The sequence below is a fragment of the Rhamphochromis sp. 'chilingali' genome, assembly GCF_963969265.1.
Source record: "Rhamphochromis sp. 'chilingali' genome assembly, chromosome: 19".
NCBI classification, from domain to species: domain Eukaryota; kingdom Metazoa; phylum Chordata; class Actinopteri; order Cichliformes; family Cichlidae; genus Rhamphochromis; species Rhamphochromis sp. 'chilingali'.
The window spans coordinates 34,563,267-34,582,360 of record NC_137946.1 but is presented as its reverse complement, the minus strand read 5'-3'; the positions used below and the strand labels follow the sequence as shown (position 1 = coordinate 34,582,360).

Below are 19,094 nucleotides of genomic sequence, written 5' to 3'. Positions count from 1 at the left end.
TAATCTGGCCAGTGATTGCTGGGTTTTTCTCTGTATGTATTATTGTAGGGTCTACCTTACAATATGAAGCGCCTTGAGGCGACTGTTGTTGTGATTTGGCGCTGTGTAAATAAAATTGAATTGAAAGATGTGTTTCTAAAGGAAGTGCCAGAGCCACTCACCGCGGGGACGTTAGTGCAGTCTAACCTTCACAGCAGAGACATTCAACTCTGACTTAAAGAGGTCCGGTTAGCAAAGATCTGGATGGTCATCATCAAACCACACGTACAGACGAAACCATCGCAGCACACATAACACTGTTTTACACACACGTGCATAAACACTGATGGTGTCGCAGCAGCATGAGGCTGGCACGGAGAACAGAGCGTGTGATGGCTCTACAGGAAACACCTTTCATTACACATTTGTGATTTTTACGGTGTTTCTGTTGTATTTGAAGGTTCGGAGGTGTTTCCTGCCTGGTTACCGTAATGACCCTAATAACAGTGAAAAGCACAGAGCCGATGCTTTCAGGAACTGTTGGAAGTTTCAACTGTGCCAGTTGTTCAAGCGTTATGGTAGTGTGACCCTGACCCGACAGGAGCGCCGTGCTTCCATCGGGATGAAGGAGAACGCGGGTTGGACCTCGGCTCTTTGCTGGATGGGCTCCAGAGGTCACAGGTAGATTCAGGTGAAGGAAGATCTGTAATCATCCAGGTATCATCTTTATATCACCAGGTAACTACAGGTGACATAAAGATGTTTCAAAATAAAAGCTCTGCAAGGTTTAACCCTTTAAGACCTACCGTAGAACCAAGTCCGCCAGAGCTTATATTATATTTTTACATGCCGTGGAGCCATTTTTGGGAGCATTTCAAGTTGATATACATCAATACAACCATTATAGCCCAAATGTTAATAATATGTCTGCATTAAGTGCATAGTAATTACATAAATTGCAACAAAGTGCAATAAACTACAAAAAAATTGAAAATCGTTTTTGTTTTTTTTACACATATTTCTAGTTAGAGAAATTTAAGAGGTTTATCCCTCAAAACTGTAAATACAAAAAAGTTGCAAAAAAAGGTTTACAACAACAGGAAATTTATTTTAAGTGTCTCCATAGTTTTATTTTTCAAATATACCAATTTTTATACACTGCAGGAAAAACAAATATAAATATCATAATGCAAATTTGCAAAAAAACAGCATCTGCATCAAAATAAACTATTTCCAGCAGTGCAATATGAGTCCTCAGCATCCCAGAAACGACACAGAAAGTCATAAAGTCAAACATAACTTTTAAAAACACCAGTATAGGCTCATGAGGCCCTGATGGTAAAAAACTACATTTCCGCAAAATTATGTCACGGCAAAGCGTGTTTCTGCAATATTATGTTTTAGTTCCTGCAAGTGCTTTTTATGCAGTTTTTGCAAAGCTTTATGTGGAAGGAAACCGTGACCGAGGACAAGCTGATGGCATAAGATGTAAGTACAACTCCTCTTTCATATGCAAAACAAATTATTGCACTAGCTTAGTGGTTGCAGAGCTACCGGGATTTAAAAATAGTTGCGCAAAACAGAGCGTGCCCGCTCCGACCGGCTTTAAAGGGTTAAAGGCTTTTATTCAATTGGAATGGCAGTCCTTTACTTTGAAACAAACAGGAAATGCTGAGTTTGTAAAAGCAGCGTGGTTTGTGTGTAACAGGAAAACAAGAAACATGGGTCATGTTCAGCAGCTGAGGTAATCAAGGGTCAAAGGTCACTATAAGAGTTAGTTTAACCATGTTACTGGTTCACAGGTCAGCGAGCTGTTTGAGTGCGTTCCTTCATCATCCTCCCTCTGACCTTCATCATCATCAGCTCTCTGTGGAGCATCATTTGGACCCACGAACCTGTCAGTGCTGAACCGGGCTGTGTTTCAGCCACAGCAGGACCAAAATTGATAAGATAACCTTTATTAGCCCACGTGCGGAAAATTTGTTGGGTTAAGGCTGCTGACCTTTGCCAGCGCCATCTTACCCTCCGACCATACATACATTAGACAAACATCACATGGGGAAGACAGGTCAGAGGTATAACACTGGAAAATGCACAACATGAGGAAAGACGAGGAGAAAAAGAACTCCCCCCAGACTGAGCTGCAACAGAGAACAGAAAAACACCTCAGCACAGGAATCAGCACATCTCCCAACATAAAGACATGAGCCTGGAAGGCGTTTGGAGGGGGTGGGGGGTGAGTGGAGGTCTGTGTCAGTATGCATATGTGTGTGTTTGTGTGTGTTTGTGTGTGTGAGAAAGTGTCCTTTCGCCCGGTTAGGCAAAAGTCAACAATCTTCAGTCGATGCGAGTGGACTTGAATGGGGGGGGGAGTCACAACACAGTTTTGTTATTCCCGTCAGCTGCTGCCTTGAGCATCCAGCTGGCGCATGAGATGGAGATGGTAGCTGTTTTGGTTAGTGTTAGTTGGTCTGATGTCCGTCACAGGTCACCAAGTCTCTCAATTCCCGTTGTTCTTCTCAACGATCGTATCCATATTGCGTTCAATAAACACAGTCTTACTCACAGCCCTGCCCATCGTCTATCGACATGATAGACGATGGGCAGCCTTGTGGGATTTTGTAGCCGCTTCTTGTTCTTCGATAAACCGAGCCGGCTCCAATCAGCCTGAACTCTGTTATCGTGGTTCTGAACTGGTAGATTGTTGCCAGACACACGATGCAACCGACCATCGAGTATCCGGCAGCAAACGTCTCTCCCAAGCCCAGAAGTTTCATTAAGGGACCAGCTGATCAAATTATTCTTCTTTAGGTTTTCAGAGAACAAGTCTGGGAGACTCTCTGAGCGTTAGAGAATAAGCGAGACTATACAAACGAGAAGCCAAACAGGAAAGATAAGAGAGAGGGAGAAGGAGAAAGTGCGACGGCCTCCGTCAAGAGCCAAGGGAAGAAGCTTCCTGCAGTGAGACAAAAGCAGAGTTCCTGGCTCTGAACTCAACTCGTCACTGATTCATTCTCGTTTTTTTACTAATAAAAAACAAAAACAAACGACAGTAAACAAAATACAGTCGAGTAAATCAGAGCATTGTGGGACGGCCGCCTCGTTAAGCTCGTTAAGACCGGAGCGCACCTGTGTCACCGTCAAATGCAGTTTTCTAAGCATCAAACACGTCCAGCTGTGACTCCGCCCCCTTCGGGTAACAGTTCACACCCACTTTCACATTAGTCACAGAAGCAGATCCCGTGGGGCAGAGCTTCCTCGTGAGGTCACATTTCACCTATTGACATCACACTGAAACCCCGCCCCTTTCACAGTGTCCTCTGTGCTCTGTCCATTAGCAGACAGCTGGCTGATGGGAGTCGTTTTCTCCTCCTCTGTCACAGCGACCGCCTCAGAAGAGCAGCGGGGGTTTGGTGAACACTCGGTGCTCTGCAAAAAACAGAGAAGAAGAAAAAACAGGAAGTGTCAGACAGCTTCGGTGTGACACTTCCTGTTTACACTGACCAGGTGAGGTCAGAGCTGCAGGCACGAGCATCAGCGTCTGCAGTGGTCTGATCACGGCTTCACCCTAACTGACCTAAACGCACTGAAGCTTGTAAACCTTCGTCTGTTTCTGTCACAGAGTCTAAAACACCAACAGCTGAGTTTAAACAGCAGAGGGAGAAAAACTCCAACATTCAAATATTTCAGAGATGAGGAAGCGACGAGTGTGACGCTCTGCTGATACACCTGTGGTCACTAACACACTCAGCACTGCATGTACTGCAGTACCGAGTGTCGTCCTGTCTCTGAGCTGTGTTATTATGGCGTCTGTGTGGAGGAAGCTGGCGCGGCGTCTGTGACGCGCTTCGTTACCGTGAGCTGCAGCGTTCTCCTGATGGGTGTTCTCCAGCTCGCTTTCCGGAGTCACAGCATCTGAAAACCAACAGGAAGTCAAGGACATGAAGACATGGAGTAAGTGCATATGAGAGCATGAGGGTGGGAATGGATGTTTGTGTCTGTGTGTGCCTGTATGTCTGTGTCTATATGTCAGGTTGGGTATCAGACGCCACCTCTCTGGGGACATCTCAGGCCCTCCAAGGTTTGGAGGCCTATCTCCCCCTACCACCACTTCCCCTGCCAGTGGCGGACTCCCTCAGGTGTCGGTGCGTTGGTGGTTCTTTGTGTCTGGGGATGGGCGTCCAGGTACACACCGGCTCACTCCTTGGCGGCCGCTTATCGGGGCCTGGAGCCTGGGGCTCGCTCGGGCCACTTCGGAGGTGGGGTGCCCCCGGCCTCTCGGCCTGGGGCTCGGTCACTCAGGCACGGCTGGCTGCCGGCGGAGCTCACGGGCGCGTCACTGCAACTCCCCCTGGCTTCTGCTCCGCGGCTGCTGAGTGAGCCCTCATCTGGGACTCTCCTCAGCTCTTTCCGGGACAGTGGCGCGGCTGCCCCTCTGTGGGTCTTCCTTGATCTCTTGTGTTCTGGGGGCCTCTGGATGTCTGGAGTCTTGATCTCCTCCATACCTGCTTCATGCCCTGGAGGACGGGGCTGTGGCCCCCCCACACCCTCTAGCAGATTATTACATGAAGGAACCTTTTAAAAAAACAAGCGCGTCCATGCTCACAGGTGTACACACGGGTGATCACACCCACAAACTACACCCTTTTTGGCTCCTACCTCAAAGCACACTGTGTTCTGTTGATCTTATGTGCTGCACAATAATGTTTAATATTTAGTATTTACTGTCATATTCCCATATATCATTGTGATGTTGTTTATTCTATTACTCTTGTTCTCTTCTGCTTGCTTTCTTTTTTCTTTCTCAGCAGGTGACCCAGGTGATTGATATATGCATTTTTTTTCTCTGCCCGTTCTGTTGGTTTTTGCCCTTCTCCCCCGTCCCTCTTCTCAGCTGTTTCTCTTTCCCTCTTTCTTTCTCCCCTTCTTTCCTCCAGTCAAGTCTGTCCCGTGTTCAGTAAGTGAAAATAAAATAAACAATAAAAGGTGAATCAAATGGACCATTACGGCAAGGCTGGGATGGTCAATTTGGTAAAGTAAATCCGTTGGGCATCTTTCTTTGCCTTTAGACAACAATTCTGATGCAAAAGAGCCAAACGGGACAGGCCAAAAAAAAAACAAAAAAAAAAAAAAGGACATGAAGTCAAGAGGGGTGTCCAAATTCTTGGGCTGCCTCCACCTTCGCGGTCTACGTGGGCGGGTTCCTTTGAAGACCGAGAAGGCCGGAAGTAAACAGCTCTGAAACTGGACGGTCTCGCCTTCAGATCTGCGTCAGCGCTGTCTCGGTGGAGTTTAATAAACTCGTCCGTCTGCTCCTTGCTGTCTAAAATGTAACAGGACACTGGAGTAAACTCGACCATCTGTTTAATCAGTTTTCTGTTTGACGTTTATTCAGCTGTGTGAAAACCACCCGGGGGATTAATAAAGTTTAATCTAATCTAACCTAATCTAATAACACTGATCTCAGCCAAACCGATTTACTCACGAGCAAATAAAACAAAAAGCCCAACAATAACGTTTTAGGTTGTCTAAGTGTTTTATATATCATGTTTAACCTGAGTAGTGAAAGTCCGCGGTGATCTGAAAGTGATGTGCCGGGAGTTGTGCCGTTCTCGGCTTCAGTGACCCGCGACCTCCCGGCTCGCTGTCGAGCTGGTGGGTAACAGACGTCTCCGAAAACGTTGGACGTCTTGATAAACTGAGCAGATATTTGAAGTTTACACAGCTACATTCTCGCCTGGAAATATGTTAAAAGTTTATTTTGTGACCGAGAAAAAGTAATAAGAGTAAGCCTTACTCAGGGCAGACACACATGGAGACACAACCAGGTCCTCTGGTGTCTGGCTGAGAGCGCAAAAGGAAATCCATCAACGCTCAACCTTTCACAAACCAAGAGGAGCATCAGTTTTCATCAACATTTGTCCGGGAATGGGACAAGCCGAGGACGAGCCCCTCAACCCCGGACCTGGGCCCGCTGAAGGTTGCCAGGGATTGCAGATGCAAGTGGACTTGGATAATTGGCTAATTTTTCCCACAGAGATCGTAACAACTACTCTGCGACCAGACCTCGTCCTTTGGTCTAACTTGCGTATGTCATTGAGCTGACGGTACCATGGGAGGAAGCAACTGTGGAAGCGTTTGAGCGTAAGAAGCTGCGGTATGCCAACTTGGCAGCTGAGGCAGAGGACAGACGCTGGAAGATCAAGGTGCGCCAGGTGGAAGTGGGGTGCAGGGGCTTTGTTGCTAGTACAACAGCAAAACTGCTCAGAGAGATTGGGATCAGAGGACAGGCACAACGGCAGGCTATAAGAGAGCTAGCTAACACTGCTGTCCTTCAACGCACATATTAAACAAATATGTAAGACTGCTTTCTTCCATTTGTGCAACATCTCTAAAGTTAGAAATATCCTGTCTCAGAGTGACGCTGAAAAACTAGTTCATGCATTTATTACTTCCAGGCTGGACGACTGTAATTCATTATTATCAGGAAGTCCTAAAAACTCCCTGAAAGCCTTCAGCTGATCCAAAATGCTGCAGCAAGAGTCCTGACAGGGACTAGAAAGAGAGAGCAGATTTCTCCTGTTTTGGCTTCCTGTTAAATCCAGAATTCAAAATCCTGCTCCTCACATACAAGGTCTTAAATAATCAGGCCCCATCTTATCTTAATGACCTTGTAGTACCATATCACCCTATTAGAGCACTTCGCTCTCGCTCTGCAGGCCTACTTGTTGTTCCTAGAGTATTTAAAAGTAGAATGGGAGGCAGAGCCTTCAGTTTTCAGGCCCCTCTTCTGTGGAACCAGCTTCCAGTTTGGATTCAGGAGACAGACACTATCTCTACTTTCAAGATTAGGCTTCAAACTTTCCTTTTTGCTAAAGCATATAGTTAGGGCTGGACCAGGTGACCCTGAATCCTCCCTTAGTTATGCTGCATGGGGATTCCCATGATGCACTGGGTGTTTCTTCTTCACTCACTGTATTAACAGACCTCTCTGCACTGAATCATATCTGTTATTAACCTCTGTCTCTCTTCCACAGCATGTCTTTATCCTGTCTTCCTTCTCTCACCCCAACCAATCACAGCAGATGGCCCCGCCCCTCCCTGAGCCTGGTTCTGTTGGAGGTTTCTTCCTGTTAAAAGGGAGTTTTTCCTTCCCACTGTCGCCAAAGTGCTTGTTCATAGGGGGTCATATGATTGTTGGGTTTTTCTCTGTATCTATGAAGCGCCTTGAGGCGACTTTTGTTGTGATTTGGCGCTATATAAATAAAATTGAATTGAATTGAATTGCTGAGAGGACCAGTCACTGGCTATGGCTAAAAAGGGCTGACATCACTTGGGCAGCTAAGGCAGTCAGCTAACCGCGATACACATGCCAAGGATTGATCGTGGTGGGCCTGCCTCAGCAGGGGGCGTCAAAGGGTAAAACATAACATTAGAAGTTTTGCTGGTTGACTGCTACAGCTGTCTCAGTGCCTCCTGGGGACTGCGCAGTTAACCTCATGGTACTGAAACTAAAAAGAAGAATGAAAAATATTCCGCTCTTCTCTCCTCTGCTCTTCTTCCCTTTTCTGGGAGGCAGTGGGGAGGTAGAGCGCACAGCCCGATCCAGCGGGGAGGTGTGGGAAGCCAGATCGGGTGCCCCCCTTCCGGCTCTCCTCTCTGCTCTCTCCTATCTTATCTTACTTACTTGTCTTACTTCTCTCTGTCACCTTTTCTGTCTCTTTGAAGAAGTGAGGCTCCATAAATGCTAAAGAGGTAAGTATTATGTGGACAAGAAACAGGGTAACTATGTGCGAATGCTGTTTGTTGATTACAGTTCAGCGTTTAACACAATAGTGCCCTGCAGACTGTTCACAAAGCTGAGGGATCTGGGACTTAACAGCCGTCTGTGTGCATGGGTGTTGGACTTCCTCACTGGCAGAACTCAGGTGGTGAGGGTGGGCAGGTGCTTCTCCAACAGCATCACCATCAACACAGGAGCACCTCAGGGATGTGTCCTCTCGCCACTGCTCTACTCCCTCTACACTTCAGACTGTGTGGCCACCCATGGCTCCAACACCATTGTGAAGTTTGCTGACGACACAGTGGTGTTGGGTGCCATCTCCAACAACGATGAGGCGGCCTACATGGATGAAGTGAAGAATCTGGCATCGTGGTGCCAGGACAACCACCTCCAGCTGAACGTCAGCAAGACCAAGGAGCTGGTGGTGGACTTCAGAAGGGGTCAGCACAGAGACTACAAGCCCATTATCATCAATGGAGCTCCAGTGGAGAGGGTGCAGTCCTTCAAGTATCTTGGTGTCCACATCTCCTCAGACCTGACATGGGCTGCCCACATTCAGGTCCAGACCAAAAAGGCTAGGCAGCGCCTGTATCACCTACGACAACTGAGGAAGTTCAGGGTCTCTCCAAAGATCCTCAGGATTTTCTATACAGGCGCTGTGGAGAGCATCCTCACACAGAACATGACATCGTGGTTTGGGAACAGCTGTGTGAAGGACCAAAAAGCTCTCCAGAGAGTGATCCGTACAGCAGAACGCTGCTGCAGGATTGCTCTCCCCCCGCTTCAGGACACCTACACCAGGAGATGCCGGACTAGAGCAGCGCAGATACTGAAGGACCCGTCCCATCCTGGCAACAAACTGTTCCAACTTCTGCAATCTGGTAGAAGGTTCCGCATCTTCCGGGCAAGGACAGAGACTCAAGAGGAGCTTCTATCCTCAAGCCATCCGTGCCCTAAACACACACACCCGCCCTCTCACATCATCTATAATTGACTGAGTCAGGACTCTTCCAGACACTAAACCAAGGCACAATGTACATTTCAATTCCTTTAATTTTAAATATGTTTATATTGTCTATCCTGTAAAATAGTCAGATATCTATTCATATTAATGTACAGAATTCACCTGCTTGCTGCTACTACTGCACATTCACCCAATGTATATACTATATGTAGATATATATATCTACATATATATATATATATATATATATATATATATGTAGATATATATATCTACATATATATATATCTACATATATATATATATATATATATCTACATATATATATATATATATATATATATATATATATATATATATATATACACACATATATATATATATATATATATATATATATATATATATATATATATATATATATATATATATGTGTGTATATATATATATATATATATATATATATATATATATATATATATATATATATATATATATAAAACACCCAGCACGCCCCTGCGGGCGGTTTATCCTTCAAGCTCGGGTCCTCTACCAGAGGCCTGGGAGCTTGAGGGTCCTGCGCAGTATCTTAGCTGTTCCCAGGACTGCGCTCTTCTGGACAGAGATCTCTGATGTTGTTCCCGGGATCTGCTGGAGCCACTCGCCTAGCTTGGGAGTCACCGCACCTAGTGCTCCAATTACCACGGGGACCACCGTTACCTTCACCCTCCACATCCTCTCGAGCTCTTCTCTGAGCCCTTGGTATTTCTCCAGCTTCTCGTGTTCCTTCTTCCTGATGTTGCTGTCATTCGGAACCGCTACATCGATCACTACGGCCGTCTTCTTCTGTTTGTCTACCACCACTATGTCCGGTTGGTTAGCCACCACCATTTTGTCCGTCTGTATCTGGAAGTCCCACAGGATCTTAGCTCGGTCATTCTCCACCACCCTTGGGGGCATCTCCCATTTTGACCTCGGGACTTCCAGGTTATACTCGGCACAGATGTTCCTGTACACTATGCCGGCCACTTGGTTATGGCGTTCCATGTATGCCTTGCCTGCTAGCATCTTGCACCCTGCTGTTATGTGCTGGATTGTCTCTGGGGCATCTTTACACAGCCTGCACCTGGGGTCTTGCCTGGTGTGATAGACCCCAGCCTCTATGGATCTTGTGCTCAGAGCTTGTTCTTGTGCTGCCATGATTAGTGCCTCTGTGCTGTCTTTCAGTCCAGCTTTGTCCAGCCACTGGTAGGATTTCTGGATATCAGCCACCTCCTCTATCTGCCGGTGGTACATACCGTGCAGGGGCCTGTCCTTCCATGATGGTTCCTCGTCTCCCTCCTCTTTCTTGGGTTTCTGCTGCCTGAGGTATTCACTGAGCACTCGGTCAGTTGGGGCCATCTTCCCAATGTATTCTTGGATGTTCGTTGTCTCATCCTGGACTGTGGTGCTGACACTCACCAGTCCCCGGCCCCCTTCCTTCCGCTTAGCGTACAGCCTCAGGGTGCTGGACTTGGGGTGAAACCCTCCATGCATGGTCAGGAGCTTTCTTGTCTTTATGTCAGTGGCTTCTATCTCCTCCTTTGGCCAGCCTATTACCCCAGCAGGGTACCTGATCACGGGCAGGGCGTATATATATATATATGTGTGTATATATATATATATATATATATATATATATATATATATATATATATATATATATATATTAGGGGTGCAACGATACACAAAATTCACGGTTCGGTTCGGTTCGATACTTTGGTGTCACGGTTCGATATTTTTTCGATACAAAAAAAAATGTTCATGCCTTTTTAATTTGTCATTTATTAAAATTATAAATATATATTTTAACACAAAAGTACAGTTTTTAAATTTAACCCTAACCCTTGTGCGTGTTGTTTTTTAGCTCGTCATATTGCAGCCACAGAAATTCTTTTGTCCATGAAACCATAAAGCTGCACTTTCTTTTTGCCTTATAGTCTGATTTGTCATAACTTCTCCGTTTTGTGGTAAGCTTTTCTTTGGCTGTCACTTCTTCACCCTGACCTGTCTTATTTGGCTCAGCAGAACTAAAATATATATCTGTCTGTGAAGGTTCTCAGTCATCCAGGTCATCGTAGTGAAATATATATCCTGCCGCACTCACATAAGCTCAGCGATTCTCTGCGCGATCAACCTCTCACATGTTTAAGCTGCGGGAGATTTCACTTGTCATGTTTGCGTAGTAAGCTAACAATTAATAAGACGATGTCAGAGGAATTGGTGCACAAATTATCATCACTCACAGATCAGTGCTGTCGCTCTCTATACACAGTTCGCGCGATTGCAAAGTGAAAGCAAAAAAACAAGCGCAAATTCAAACACGATTTCAATATGTCACATATTGACAGTGGCTCACCCAATGACATAATTACCCAGCTACATTTCTGAAAGAATGCAAAAGCATTGACATATATTTTTCCTTCCTACAATAGCCCGACGGGCAGGGCAGAGATAGCCCCGGGACGTCGGGCTAGCGATATTGTGAGCCCTGTATCTGATTGAGGAATCACTCATCTTTGGAAAAGAGAGTTTATTACAGAGAAATGTCTCTTTCCAAAATAAAAGCTATACTATCCGCTTCTTCTGGGCTATATTCTCAGCAGCATAAGGAGAATCATGTGCTAACAGCTGTCTAAATGACTCGGCTAAAGTTAGTAGCATGCTTGTTGTTTTTGTCTTTGCACTAGGATGATGTCGGAGTAAATGTGCAGTCATATTCGTTGTGTTCCCACTAGTGCTTTCAGGTTAATCTCATTGAAATGACCTTAACGCCACAACACGGCAAATCTCCGTTAACGAGCTACCCTATACAGAGGGGCTAGACGGCCAACACGTTAACGAGCTAACTGCGCTAACACACTAGCTCCCACCCATGTAATTGAGCATTGCATGGCACATCCAACATACTGTTTTACTTTAGTCCATGACTCGCTTACCTTCAGGGTCATACATCACATGAAAACCAAAATAATTCCAAACACCAGATCTGAATGAGGGTGGGGGAGGTCCACTTCTGTCTCGCTAGCTTGCCCTGCGCTCTTCCTTCTGACCATGCTGTCTGTGTTGAGCGCTCAGTGGATCTGCGCTCGACAGTGCAGCCTAGGCGGAGTAGTCGAACACAGATTCACTGAGCGCTCAACACAGACAGCATCGTCAGAAGGAAAGTTGATAAAATAAATTACAAATTTTGTATTGTTCTTTTTTTTTCCCCCTTTGGTTTTCTTTCTTTCTCTCCCCCTCTTTCTTTCATTCTTTCCCCCTGTCCTATCCCACAGTCATGTCTGTCCCGTTTGCAACTGAAAATAAAATAAATTCATAATTATAATAAAGGTCAATCAAATGGACCAATATGATGATCCACTTAAAATAAATCCTCTTGGCATCTTTCTTGGCCTCAAGACAACAATTCTGATGGCTATAGATCCAAACGGGACACAAAAAAAAAAAAAAAAAAAAATTGAAAAAAATTGTATTGTTCGATACATATGCGTACCGAACCGAAAGCACTGTATCGAACGGTTCAATATCGATACGAATATCGTTGCACCCTAATATATATATATATATATATATATATATATATATATATATATATATGTTCTTCCTCTACACCCCCCCCCCCCCCCCCCAATTTTTGCACATGTCGAGGAGCGTGTCAGGCTACATTTCACTGTGTGTTATACTTGTATAACTATGTATGTGACAAATAAAGAACCTTGAACCTTATTTCTCAGTTGCAGTGAATAGATAGAAAATAAACTGTAGGAAACTAAACAGAAGAAAGAAGAAGAGATATAACAATTTAACATAAACCAGTGACACTCCAGGGCCTGATCAACCCTGGCAGGGCCTCCTTGGATGAGGGATTCTAGTGATAATGGCCGAAACACCCGATGAATCCAAGGTCCACAACTGATGATGTGTCCCAAATTTTAAAATGATAATGCAGATCAGATCTCTAATCCCTAAACCTAACCAAGGAGGGAAAATGGCAGATTAGCCTGGGTAAAAGACTGAAAGTCGTGTGTGCTGCTGGCAAAGTTTCTGTTATGCCTCTCCTCATAACAACCATCCCTCAAAAGTCTCTCCATCTAAAGCATCATCAGGAAGAGTAACATCGAGTCCTTTACGGAATCAATTAAAACTAAGCAGCTGCCGCCATTGTTGAAAACTGGAATTGGCTGGGCCGCGCTATGAATTCTGGGATATGGTGGGCCACGAAGGACACACCCGACCCATCCTTCAAATTCAGGTAAAAGGAGGACACATTTGTCAGCTGCATTCGGAGGAGTCTACAAAGTTGGACAGCCTTCGTTGCGTCGCCAATCACAGGTTAGATACATCTCAGCCAATCACAGGTTAGATACACCTCAGCCAATCACAGGTTAGATACAGCTCAGCCAATCACAAGTTAGATACAGCTCAGCCAATCACAAGTTAGATACATCTCAGCCAATCACAGGTTAGATACATCTCAGCCAATCACAAGTTAGATACACCTCAGCCAATCACAGGTTAGATACACCTCAGCCAATCACAGGTTAGATACACCTCAGCCAATCACAGGTTAGATACACCTCAGCCAATCACAGGTTAGATACACCTCAGCCAATCACAGGTTAGATACATCTCAGCCAATCACAAGTTAGATACACCTCAGCCAATCACAAGTTAGATACACCTCAGCCAATCACAGGTTAGATACACCTCAGCCAATCACAGGTTAGATACACCTCAGCCAATCACAAGTTAGATACATCTCAGCCAATCACAGGTTAGATACAGCTCCTGTGCTCTGCTGCTTGTTCACCTGTGAGGCCGTCCGAGTGTTTGAGCGCTCGCTCCACCTGCTCTCTCCTCCTCGACTCCAGCGCCTCCTGCAGCTTCCTCTTTGCCTTCTTCTCCTTCTTCAGCCTCCGCTGGATCGACACTGATGAGGAAGATGAGACGAAGAGGACAGGTAGTGTGAACAGTTCTCACCTCTCTCACCTCTAGTCCATTAGAGCTCACTTGACCTCTGACCTGTTACACCTGTCTCACCTCTGTTGTGCAGCTCGGAGCTCAGCTGTCTCTGCAGAGTCTGTCGGGCGTCCCTCTCTCTCTCCAGCTCCAGCTTTAACTCTTTCCTCTCCTGCTGGCTCTGTTTGTCCTGAGAGCGAGCGCTCTCCACCGCCACCTTCAGGAGACCCTGAGAAACACACGCAGGTAAGTCCCTGATGTTCTCAGGTACTTTTCGTCTCTGCATCTCTGATGTTCCCTCACAGTATTTTAAATTCTGCACATTAACATGTCTCAGATTCCCGAGTTCCCACATCCTCGTCATGTAACCTTGTATTGATTTCACATTTGCTCAATTTGAAATATTCCAGTCTCAGCTTTTTGATTTCATGGTCAACATTCCTCCTCATGAGCTAAATTGATGTCTCGACTGTAGAGGAATTTCTTTTACTTACGTATTAATCACATTATTTTATTGTATGATGCCTTGGTGCCACTGGATTTTAACTGTATGACACTCATACGTTAAGACAAATGGTGGGGGTCTAGTAAGGAAGTTGGGGGAAGCAGACGACTCCACAGGAAGAATCTTTTGTCTCTTCGAGGACTCTGGGAGGCAGCAAGGGAGTGTGAACCTTAAGGTGTGAAACAGCTGTGCACTGCCTTTTGTTCCTGGAGAAGGTATTTAACTGAGAGCCATGCTAGGCTCAGGGAGACTCTGCTGACCTGCCCCGCGGTCATGCAGGCTCCACCAAGCTTGGTTTTCTGTTCTTTGTGTTTGATTAAAGAATGTTAGCTACTGCTCACCGCTCGTCTGCAGGCTTTATTTAAGGGAAAACTTCCACAACACTACATTGATGTCTCTATATGAATATTTCACCTCCATCATCTCGGTCTGTCACCTGTATGTTGGTCAGCAGCGTCTCCATCGATGACAGACCCTCAGCCAATAGGAACGGAGCAAAGGTGGGGTTTGTGTGTTTGATTGACAGTGACTGGGAGGTGAGTGCCAGCTTCTCATAGGTTGGTTTGATGAGGGGGAGGGGCAGCAGGCTGTCCTCTGCAGGTAGGAGAAAAGCAGCTTAAACAAAAATAAAAACATCTGGACTTTATTGTACTTTAATGTTCTACGTCATCATCTGTTCTCGCTGCTGTCGTACACGATCTCCACAGTAGAACCATCACTGGCGCTACACTGTCATGTCTTACATTAGCTCGGTCACTGCTGATACCAACAGCAGAGGGCGATCTCACGAGCTGAAGCTAAAGTCAGGCCCATTATCTGCATGTTATCCTGTTCTGAGTTACACATGCAGTCGTCCTTTAAACTGAGTCTGATGGACGAGCCGAGGATGAAGCTGAACCAGGGCCACAGACTCAGAGACATAAATATCAGTTGGGCCGGAGTCTGTATCCAAACACCTCAGGACCCGTTACTGTTCATGTACCAGCTGCTCCTCTCTCACACACACACACACACACACACACACACACACACACACACACACACACACACACACACACACACACACACACACCTTTTTCTTTCAAAGCCTGTTTGATGTTTCCTGGCTCCCCATCTGTAGTGTGAACACATGAAAACGTGCAGATCAGTGACTGTGTGCGTGTGTGTTCTTGTTTAGAAGTATTGTGGGGACATACTGTTACAATCACATTACGGGGACTTTGAGGCGACAAAGAGCAAAGCTGTCATAGTTCACATAAGTATGTCTACTGTGAGTGGTTACCCAGCTCTGGTGTTTGTGCTGGTGGAAGGGGTGATGATGATGATGATGATGATGAAGATGCCCTAGAAGGCGATTGGCTGGTTGGTTCCTGTGGGTGGAGCTCATCATCGCTGGGAGTGGGGGAGGGGCTACCTAGAGGAGACTCCTGAACACACACTTAGCATTAGTGCTGGTAATATTAACACTGCTAGCATTAGTCCCTTTAGCATTGGCTCTTTTGGCATTAGCTCTGGTACTTTTGCTGCTGCTAGCTTTTACCTTGCTCTCTTCTGTGTGGACCTGTGACACAACGGCCATGTTTGCTAAATCACTGAGCTGACTCATGTGATTCATCGCCATAGCAACACTGGCAGGAGGCAAGCCCACAGGGAGGATGGGATGTGGCATAACCATAAATGGAAGGTCTGACAGGCCTGAGGAGGGCGGACACAGATAAGTTATGTGCTGTGACGCTAAGCTAACAATGATCAGGCGTCCAATGAGAAGAGAGCGGTGACTCACGGTTGGCTAACAGCGAGCTCTGCTGCTGCAAAGTGTTGAAATGTAGGGATGCCGAACCAGCAGGAGGCGCTACAACTGAGGGGGGAGGAGAGAGGAGCTGCTGCTCCTTTTCCCAGGATCCTTCACTGCCTCCTGCTGAGGGAACAAAGGTTTAGACTTTGGTGCCGTCCTTTGATTTGCTATAGTGTCAGATTGGAATAAACTGATGGAATCGAACCCGTGTCCTCGTTCTCCGACTCAGGTCTGCTGTAAGGTCGCTGCTGATCACTGCTGCCATGGAAACGCATCATCATCCGCATCTTCTGGAGCCTCAGAATCTCGGCCATCGCTGCCGCCGCTGTCAGCCCTGCAGACAGGAGAACAAAGAGTGATGGCAGAGTGTGTCCTGAAGGGGGCGCCGCTGCACTCACAAAAGAAGGGTTTGGATTGTTTCTGCTGTAAATGTTTGATGAGATGTGTGGAGATGATGATGATGATGATGTGAAGAATCCGTTTAGTCCTTCAGAAATCAGAGCGAGACTGAATCGTCTTTGTTGGTCATGAAAGCTTTTTTCTTCCTAGAGAGGAGGAGGAGGAGGAGGTGATGAAGGTAACTGTTTTCAGGAAGTTGCTGACTGATCAATAATTAACAACCCTGGCAGCCTGAAAGTCTCCAGTGACTGCTGGTGTCTCTCGACCATCTATCTCTCCCTGCAGCCACTTGGCCCAGTTAATTAGCTGCACCAATTAATTCGATGCTAACGAGTGGTCGGTCTCCCTGTGGCTTGTTAAATGAACAAAAACACAAAGAAAGTTTGATCCTTTTGTTCTGCAGCAGATTCTGTGAGAGTGACAGCCATGGGTGATTAGCCTAGCTTAGCACAAAGACTGGAAGTAAGGGGAAACTGTTAGCATGGTGACCTCGTGTGTGAAGTCTCATCACAGCAGCAAACTGACCTTGAGTTCTCCTGTTCTCTCAGTATTGAAATAAAACACCTGCTCTTATTGTGGAAGAACATTCAGCAGGAAGGAGATGCTGGTGCAGGAAGTGACAGTCTGACAACCTGTGACTGTGAAATGTTTCATTTCTTAAATGTGTTCATGCACGCTCAGTCATCCAGGAAAGGAAATCCTGAAAGTTGATTCTGTTCATCTGGATGTTTTCAGTGGGAGAAACGTTTCATCATCATCATCAGGTGACGTCTTCAGTCTTAGCTGACTGCAGGTATCAACCTTATAAACAGGACATTTGCATAATGACTGAAACCAGCAGGGTTAGGGTTAGGTCACAATGTGCTGGTAGGTCAGTTTATGATCATTAATATGCAAATTCTCATGACCATTGATCAACAACCACTGATCAATAACCATGAGTACCATTCACAGAGAGGTGGGGAATGGCTGCAATCACAGCATTGTAAGATGGTGACAGATGTACCCTTAGGCCCCTCCTCCATTCAGAGATGGTCTTTCCCTTTTCACGTAAATGGCCTCCTTGACTCCGCCCTCAAACCAGCGTTCCTCCCTGTCCAGGATGTTACATCCTCATCACTGAAGGAGTGTCCACTGGGCTGGTACTCATGTCAGCTGACACTGAAGAAGTCACCTGATGATGATGAGATGTTTCTCCCGCTGAAAACATCACTGAAGATGGTGATGATGACAGGACGGAGCACATACCAAACCTTTCACCTCTGTCACTGCGGACACACCTGACAGCTTAATGAAAAAACACACACACACACACACACACACACACACACACACACACACTGCGTCCTGCAGACAGACCGTGCGGTTGCTGAGCAACAGGAAACAGCTGTTCCTCCTTCACTGCACACGATGTAGACGACAAACAGGATGAATTCATCAAAGTGACACGACTTTGATTTTATTCATCTGTTTATCCCGAGAGCAGCCGCATGCTTCAACTTCCTGTTCCACACACACACGGGAAAGGCACACACTGATTTTCAGTGCAGAGCTCAGAGGGCTTCAAACAGCGGTCCAGATTTCATCAGCTGATGTGCGTGTGCAGAGTTTGAGGAGGAAATAGAAACAGCCTCCATCAGTTCATCAGAACTGGCCAATCACAGAGCTGTTAGAAGTAATCCTGTCAGTGAGGAGGAGGAAGATGAAGCAGCTGTTTCACAGCTGCAGAGCCGTGCTGATGGAGACTGATTGGCTGACAGAGTCTGCTGCTCTGAACTAATAAAAGGTGCCGAGTGGCTGATTTGATCCGTGGCTGTTCCTGCAGTGGTTTACACATCCCACATGACTGTCCTCAGGAACGCTGACACACGTCTATTTTGTGGAGAAATGAGAAACCAAAGAGTCAAATCAAAGCCTATGACAATAAAAACATTTCCTCGCAACCTTCTGGTTGCCACATCAGCCCACCTGTTACGCCCCTAGTCTAGGCGTGTAGGGACGCACATAAGGTTGGAGGAGAGAGAGACAAATCCCCGCCCTGGTTCCCAAGCCAAACATCCAAACCAGTTGTGAGTAAAAAGGTGATTTTATTTAAGGAAAAGAAGCATAGCTCCAGGGTGAGCCCAGGCCAAAATAATAAACAAAACCAACTAAGTCCCACCAGAGAAAAACTAAACCCTAGGAAAGAAACAGAACAAACAAATGACAGAGCTATCCCTCGCTCCCTACCCGGAAAACAGGAGAAAACGGTTCCAAAAGAAAAGGCGGCTCACCCCTTCCGCTTCAGCCCAAGAGTGCCTACGCTCTCAGCTGATGCACCAGGAGCGGCTTTCACAATTCACGCTCACACAAATACACAATAAAAATACAGGCTGGGAAAACCAGGGTCAGGGTGTCGGCTGTCAAGCTACTCGCTCGCTCCACTCTCTCTCCCTCTCTCTGTGGATCTGTCAGAGCGGCTTTTTGAAGGTAGTCACCTGCTCCATGGTCCAATCAGCCGCTCACTACTCTTCATTAGGGGAGGGACCTGGAAAGAGTCTTAAGCACAGTACAGAAACACAGAAAGAAAACAGCCCACACAGGGTCCTCATGGCCACAGCCGTAACACCACCTCCTCCTGTAACAAGTGTTTAGGTAATAAAAGGTTCAATGATGTGTGTAGTGGCGA

The 19,094-nt window shown here is 46.1% G+C and overlaps 1 protein-coding gene across 2 annotated transcripts in view; it reads right to left on the bottom strand.

Moving 5' to 3' along the window:
- Positions 1-2,251: 2,251 nt before the first annotated feature.
- The window catches only part of LOC308387469 (dachshund homolog 2-like), a 39,632-nt gene continuing 22,789 nt past the window's right edge, over positions 2,252-19,094 (bottom strand). Inside the window, exons 3-12 of one of the 2 annotated variants that reach the window (XM_080867534.1) lie at positions 16,233-16,361; positions 16,016-16,150; positions 15,773-15,927; positions 15,515-15,659; positions 15,305-15,346; positions 14,669-14,826; positions 13,809-13,956; positions 13,579-13,698; positions 3,835-3,894; positions 2,252-3,408 (exon numbers count right to left, since the gene is read on the bottom strand). In XM_080867534.1, the coding sequence (XP_080723660.1) occupies positions 3,371-3,408; positions 3,835-3,894; positions 13,579-13,698; positions 13,809-13,956; positions 14,669-14,826; positions 15,305-15,346; positions 15,515-15,659; positions 15,773-15,927; positions 16,016-16,150; positions 16,233-16,361 (1,130 nt within the window). In that variant the 3' untranslated portion in view covers positions 2,252-3,370. The remainder of the gene's footprint in view (positions 3,409-3,834; positions 3,895-13,578; positions 13,699-13,808; positions 13,957-14,668; positions 14,827-15,304; positions 15,347-15,514; positions 15,660-15,772; positions 15,928-16,015; positions 16,151-16,232; positions 16,362-19,094) is intronic. The other variant, XM_080867535.1, reaches the window with a different exon arrangement.